This window comes from Corapipo altera, unplaced genomic scaffold (genome assembly GCF_003945725.1).
Source record: "Corapipo altera isolate COAL_440 unplaced genomic scaffold, ASM394572v1 129, whole genome shotgun sequence".
Classification (NCBI taxonomy): Eukaryota; Metazoa; Chordata; class Aves; order Passeriformes; family Pipridae; genus Corapipo; species Corapipo altera.
The window spans coordinates 88,291-95,208 of NW_020885107.1; the positions used below are offsets into that span (position 1 = coordinate 88,291).

The 6,918-nt window shown below is 57.6% G+C and overlaps 1 protein-coding gene across 2 annotated transcripts in view; it reads right to left on the reverse strand.

Annotated features, from left to right (window-relative positions):
• Positions 1–1,178: 1,178 nt before the first annotated feature.
• The window catches only part of AHCYL2 (adenosylhomocysteinase like 2), a 30,374-nt gene continuing 24,634 nt past the window's right edge, over positions 1,179–6,918 (reverse strand). For both annotated transcript variants that reach the window (XM_027669818.1, XM_027669819.1), the window contains 5 exons: positions 6,288–6,386; positions 5,481–5,549; positions 5,321–5,399; positions 4,726–4,846; positions 1,179–3,772 (listed from right to left, as the gene is read on the reverse strand). In XM_027669818.1, coding sequence (XP_027525619.1) covers positions 3,766–3,772; positions 4,726–4,846; positions 5,321–5,399; positions 5,481–5,549; positions 6,288–6,386 — 375 coding nt within the window. In that variant the 3' untranslated portion in view covers positions 1,179–3,765. The remainder of the gene's footprint in view (positions 3,773–4,725; positions 4,847–5,320; positions 5,400–5,480; positions 5,550–6,287; positions 6,387–6,918) is intronic.

The following is a 6,918-nucleotide window of genomic DNA, read 5'->3' on the forward strand; positions in this document are numbered from 1 at the left end:
TATGGGGTGTCCCGGGGGTCATGGAATGTTGGGGAGGGGGCCTTGTGGGGTGTCCCGGGGGTCATGGGGGCGTGGAATTTTGGAGGTGTCCCGGGGGTCATGGGGTGTCCCGGGGGTCATGGAATGTTGGGGACGGGGCGTTATGGGGTGTCCCGGGGGTCATGGGGTATGGAATGTTGGGGAGGGGGCGTTATGGGGTGTCCTGGGGGGTGATGGGGTGTCCCGGGGGTCATGGAGTTGGGGAAGGGGCATTATGGGGTGTCCCGGGGGTCATGGAGTATGGAATGTTGGGGAGGGGGCGTTATGGGGTGTCCCCGGGGTCGTTGGGAACGTGGAATGCGGTGATGGGGTGTCCCTGGGCATGGAATGCTGGGGAAGGGGGTTATGGGGTCCTTGGGGTGTTGGGGTGTCCTGGGGGTGCTAAGAGCATGGAATGCTGGGAGGAGGGGGGCTGTGGGGAGTCCCTGGGATGCTGGGAGCGGGGGATGCTGGGGAGGGAGGTATGGGGTGTCCTTGGGGTACTGGGAACATGAAGTGTTGAGAAGGGGTTATGGGGTGTCCTTGAGGTGCTGGGAGCACGGAATGGTGGGGAGGGGGTGTTAAAGGATGTCTCTGGAGTGCGGGGAGCATGGAATGCTCCAGGAGGGGTGGTTATGGGGTGTCCCTGGGGTGCTGGGAGGACGGAATGCTGGGGAAGGGGGGTTATAGGGTGTCCCTGGGGTGCTGGGAGCAGCCTGTGGTGGCTGGAACAGGGGTGGGACAGAGGGACTCCCACCCCTCCCTTTCCTCTTCCACGCCCAACACGGGGGGTTGGTGGTTTTGGGGTCACTGGGGAGGTGCTGGAGACCCCTTCTTGGTGCTGCCCGTGTCCTGTGTCCTTCCACAGCCACTGGAAAACGGGGAACCCCAAGCGCGGGGGTGGGAATGTCCCTGTGCAGCGGGGAGGGGACGGGGCAGGGGAGATAACGGGATTTTTCCGGCACCACTTCCCCAAGGACACAACGGCACCGGAGCCAAAACAGCTCCGGCTGCCCCAAGGACGGGTGGAGCTTCCCCAGCCGGGATTATCCAGCAGCACTGGGAGCTCAGGGCTTTGGGAACAATCCCAAATCCCACCTCTCACCCCCAAACCCCCTCCCCCCCCACCGTGTGCTCCCAAAGGACGCCCCGGGAGCAGCCGAGTTTTCCCATGTTTTATTTGTGTTTTGAGATTACAGAGTCTTTATTGCTGATCTAATACAATCACTCAGACATTAATATTTAAAACATCCTTTTGAAATGTTACGGGTGCGACGGTTCCGTTCCCTCCCTGCTGATGACGGGTTTTGCTTTGTTATTCCTAAAAGTTCAGGACAGAATTAAATTTCCTTTATTTCATTCCTTATTTTGCTGGTGTTACCTAAAAATCTCCTTTTTTTTTTTTTTTTTTTTCTAAAGTTTTGGAAAAAAAAAAAAAAGGCGTTACATTTTAAAAAACAAAACAAAAAAATAAGATAAAAGAAACCAAACCCCATTAACATTTAATTTAGAGATGATCACAGGATATGATTCCAGGTTGATTAGGAAAAAGCCAAGCGAGCCAAGAAGCTTTACAGGAGCAGCAGAACACGGAGAAGAGTTTGGAGAATCGAGGTGGGGAAGGCCAGGTGGGATTTTATTACTGATATTTTCATTATTTTTCCCCCTTCTTATCTACCTGGAAGATGAAACGGGCACGGAGGGATCCGTGGATCAGCAGCACCACTGGCTGTGGCACAAGCGATGGACACGGGGCGGGAAGTGGCAGCCGGAGCTGCTCCAGAGGGTCCTGGGGGTGGAGAGAGGTTTTCCCGGGGTGGGTGGGACACCTGCTCTTCCAGGAGCTGCTCCCACGTGGCCCCACGACCGCCTGTCCCCTTGTCCAGGAGCAGATTCCAGGTGGGGCCTCTCTGGGAGCTCGGGGCTGACACAGACCAGGGCGGATCCGGCGCTGGGAGAGACCCGGATGGGACATTTCCAATGGCTCAGGGGACTCTTCCCCAAAAAAATCTCAGGATCTGGATAAAACTCGTGGGCAGAGATGACTTCAAGTCTGTGGTTCGAGGTCAGTCTGTGAAGAAGCTCCTCAAAGCCTTAAGGTCTCCTCAGAGCCTTCTAAAAGCCCTCAAAGCCTGAACATCTTCCCAAGGTCTCCGGAGGGTCCTCCCAAGGTCTCCCAGAGGTCTTCCCAAGGTCTCCCCGAGGTCTCCCAAGGTCTCCAAAGGTTTTCCTTCCAGGTTTTGAGAGAATTCAGAGACAAACTTGGAATATGCTGACACAGGGAACGTTTGCTCCAAAGCTCACGACCCGAGAACCACGAGAAGAACTTGGATGCCGAGACCGTAATTCCACAGTTTTTCCTTCCTTGTGCGTGAACGAGCTGCCACAAAAGGGGTTTTTCATGATGGCAAAGAAGCCCAGGAGGACAAAACACGACTCTGTAGCTGATGAGAGACTCGGGAACCAAAGCAGCAGCCAGGGGATAAAAGGGTTTGTGCTCACGGGGTCGGGCAATTTTATTTTAGACGGATCATGTTCTCCACATGGATAACGAAGGCGACTTGGGAAGTCACCTTGGGAAGTGTGTCAGCGCTCCAGAGGGACATCCTGGGATAAAGCAAGGAACTATGGCCAATTTATTCTCCCTCAGCTCTGATGCTTCAAGATCTGAGGCGACTGAAGGGTTTCAGTGACACTGAATCCATGTGGAGGATCCTCCACCAGACGTCTCATCCACTCCAGGGGGGGGGTGTTCCCAGATCCATAAATAAAGTAATGAAATAATCAACCCAGAAAAGAAAACTCCAAACACTTCCAACGAGGACTGAAACACAGCTGGAGAAAGCCCTGGTGTGGACACGGGTCCCTCCCCAGCCGGGATGTCCGGGGAGCTCTGCCTGGCTTGGGAAGAGCTCCCAGTGCATGAGCAGCATCTGCCGGGGGAGCTCTTCCAGCAGCACAGCGGGATCTGCCCCGGCCCCCCCCGGGAACACGGCTTTGGTTGATCCAGAGAGGTTGGCACTGGGAACGAGAGCAGCAGGAAAACGCTGCGGAGCTGCGGGAGCGGCGGGAGCGGCGCTGGGCTCTGCCCGCCCGGCTCCTCCTGCCGTGGGGCTCTCCCTGCCCGGACCCTTCCCCACAGCTTCCAGCAGCGCTAAGGCGACGTTCTCCACAGGATTGGTGGCACCAGCCCCCGGAAAGTTCCACAGCACGGACGAGAGGCTTCTCCAGAGGGATCCACCGGGGCGGCTCCGGACGGGCGGCAGCATCCGGCCACTCGCCAGAGCCCGGAGAGAACGAGGGTTTTTTTGGCTTCGTCATCAAACAGCAGGAGAAATGCAAACCCATCCCGGGATCCCGCGCCGCTGGAAGAAGCGCTGGGACCAACGTTGACTTCCAAGTCGGACCCCGTGGCTCCATCGGCGACAAGGGACCGTCCCACGGCTCGATCCCACCAGCTCCTTCCTCATCCTCCCCAGCCCCGAGAAAGAACGAATCCAAAGAGGAAAACGAAAGGAACGGAGAAGAAATCCAGCGTGTCCCAGTCCCGCGGCAGCACGAACACCAGTGGCAGAGGCCGCATGAACAGTATCCTAATTTAATAAATAAATAACCTAAAACACACGGTGACTACGGAGCAAGCCCGGCTCGAGCGTGGGAAGCTTGCGCGGGGTCATCCTGTACAGTAGTTGAGAAGAGACTTGGGGGCTTGTTCCCCGCCATTCCCGGGGATCCAGCGGCAGGAACTCAATATCTGGGGAGAAGGAGAGAAAAGGGGGGTTGGTGAGTGGATGGGAAGGGAAGGGAAGCTCCCCCGGCATCGACACAGTGGATTTTGGGAGGGGGAGAGGCCAAGGGAAGAACTCATGGAGAAGGGATTTGGTCCTTGTTGCCTCCAAGGGCATTTCCACCCCATGGTGGAATGTTTGAGGGGTGTTTGAGGGGTGTTTGAGGGGTCGTGGCTCTCCCTCAATGCTGGGACCCTCCCCTGATCCTGGGTCTCTGTGTGGGACAAACCACACTCCCCACGAGGTTGGGCTACACCACACACCAAAACCAGGCAGACAATTAAACCAGAGGGAAGAGAATTAAACCAGAGGGAAAAGAATTAAACCAGAGGGATTTCCTTCCATGGCCGTGTGGAAGCACCAGAATTTTGCACCTCTCGGGAGCAGGGAATAAAGCTCAGGATTTGGCAGAACCCACTAAACCCCAGACTGGGAGTGCTCTGGTTCTGGAGATCTTCTCTCCAAAGACCTGCCCACCAAGAAAATGCCTTTTCCTGCAGGAAAAGGATCTGGGCTTCCCCTCCCAACGAGCTGATCCGTGTTTGTGCAAAGCCATTCCGTTTTCAGGGTGGGAATTCACGGCAGCGTTGGCCACCAACAGAAATCTGGGAAGGGAAGCGACCCAGGGAAAATTATTATTATTATTTTTGGGAGCTGAGCCCATCGGAGCAGCAGCCCCGGGGGCCAAAGCTGCTCTGTGCCAACTCATCCTCGGCCCAACTTTAAAAATAAAGCTGTCGCTGGGCCGGTGGCATCGCTCTGGCATCTGCCACGTCTGGTGACAGCTGCTGCCACCACAAAGGGCTCCCGTCCTGCCAAGGGCCCGCGGGACGATGGGAACGAGCAGCGAGCCCGTGAGATCTCGGGGGACTGGTGGGATTGAAGGCCACACCCCGGGGCAGGGGCTGGGGGGCAGCACCTGTAGTAGTTTGGTTTGAAGGGTCCGTTCTTGTTCAGCCCCAGGTACTTGGCCTGTTCGTCCGTCAGCTCCGTCAGGTGGGCGTCGAACGTCGGCAGGTGAAGGCTGGCCACGTACTCGTCTGGAACACCCCACACCCCGTCAGCGCGGCCCAGGGGACGGCCACGAGTCCCCCGGGGCTGGTGCAGAACCCCCCAGACACCTCTGGTGGGTGACACCTCACCCCTGCCTCAGAAAACACGACTCCCACCACGGAGCCCATTTGTGCAGCCAAAGCGTGGCAGTGGCCACCCCAGATGGGGTTCTGCTGCTGGGGCTGCTGGGTGGTGACCACAGGAGCCCCGTGGGACAACCTCCTGCACTGGGACAACTGGGACAACCCCCTGCACTGGGATGTGTCCACCTCTTTTCCCCAGGTGGGGCCAGGAAACAGCAACAAGCCCAAAACCAGCAGGGAAGAACCTTCCGGAAGCCCCCGAGCTCGGCAGGGAGGGGAACAAGCAAACGCTGGAGCCACAGCGCCCCAGCCCAGTGACAATTCCCGCCTGTCCCACCCCCCAAACCGACGAGGAGAAGGCAGGGAGCAGGGGGTTACCCATTTTTTTAGGCAGCAAATACACGTCCTGCTTGTAGCGGCCCTCGGGAGCGTTGTAGAGCTCTATCAGAGCCAAGGCCTGAGGGGAGGAGACACCCGGGTGAGGAGCTGCTGCCCCAGGGAGCAGGAGGGGGCTCTGGGCACAGCCCACCCCACTCACCTGCGTGGTGGCCGTGATGGACAGGACGAAGGTGGGGACGGTGGAGCAGCTCAGGTTCAGCAGGCGGCCCTGGGAAGGGAAAGCTGGGTGTTAACAAGGCACCAAACCCGGTTTGTGGCCCTACAGAAGGGACCAGAACCGTTGGTGGGAGGTGCTCCCACCGGGATAAAACAGTTTGTCACCTGCACTTGGATCCCAAGGTGCTGGCTGCACTTAATGAGTGGAAATCTCCCTGTGGGAGATACCCTGGAATGGGATAAATTAAAACACGGGGGCTTTTCCAGGTCCCAGGAACTCAGGGGGGACCTTCTGGCTCTGCAAGTCCCTGACAGGAGGGGGGAGCCGGGGGTGGTCGGGCTCTGCTGCCAGGGAACAAGGGACAGGCCAAGGGGAAATGGCCTCAAGCTGTGCCAGGGGAGGGTCAGGTTGGGGATATTGGGGAAATTCCTTCCTGGAAAGGGCTGTCCAGCCCTGGCACAGCTGCCCAGGGCAGGGGGGAGTCCCCATCCCTGGAGGGATTTTGGGGACGTGGGTCAGTGGTGGCCTTGGCAGTGCTGGCAATGGTTGGACTCCATGGAGCCAGAAGCTTTTCCAACCCAAATCATTCTGTGATTCCATGACTCCACGGGCCAAACCTTCCAGCCAGAGGTGGGACTCCTCAGCTGCTGAAGCCCAAGGTGGTGGTTTTTGGATACCCTTCAGCTCCACCCCTTGCCCAGCCCTTGTTTTCCCCCTCCAGGAGCAGAGAGCAGGTTGCAATTCCCACAGAGAACAGGTTGCAACTGCTGCTCCTCCCCTGGCACTCACCTCTGCCAGCAGGACTATCCTCTTCCCATCTGGCCAGATGACATGGTCCACCTGGGACCTGACCCTCTCCCAGGTGAGCTCGGGTGTGCGCAGGCTGGCCTGGGAACGGGGTGGGACAGTTACAGCAGCACCTCCAACCCCAAACCACAGCACAGGCACAAACAGAGGCAGCAACTCCCTGACATGGCCCTGGTTCTTTGTCTCCTTCGGGCCCAGTTGTGGTCCCAGACCAATGAAACCTTTAGGAACTGTTTTTATGATCTCAGCACATCAAAGCTGCAGCACCAAGTGTTGTTGCAGCTCTGGCTGAAGAGGGTTTGTGGTCCCCAGCGGGGCTCTGCATGGCTGTGGTCACTCCTTTCCAGCCCAGAAATGGCTTTAAACCCACGGGCTTGGCTGAGGAACCTCCCCCTGACCTCTGTTACCCCAGAGCACTGCCACCCCAAAATACCATCACCTCAAGGCATTGTCACCCCAAAACACTGTCACCCTGAAACACTGCCTCAAAACACTGCCACCTCAAAACACTGTCACCCCAAAACACCGTCACCCAACACACCAAATCTCAAAGCACAGTCACTCCAAAACACCATCCCCCCAAACACCATCCCCCCAAACACCATCCCCCCAA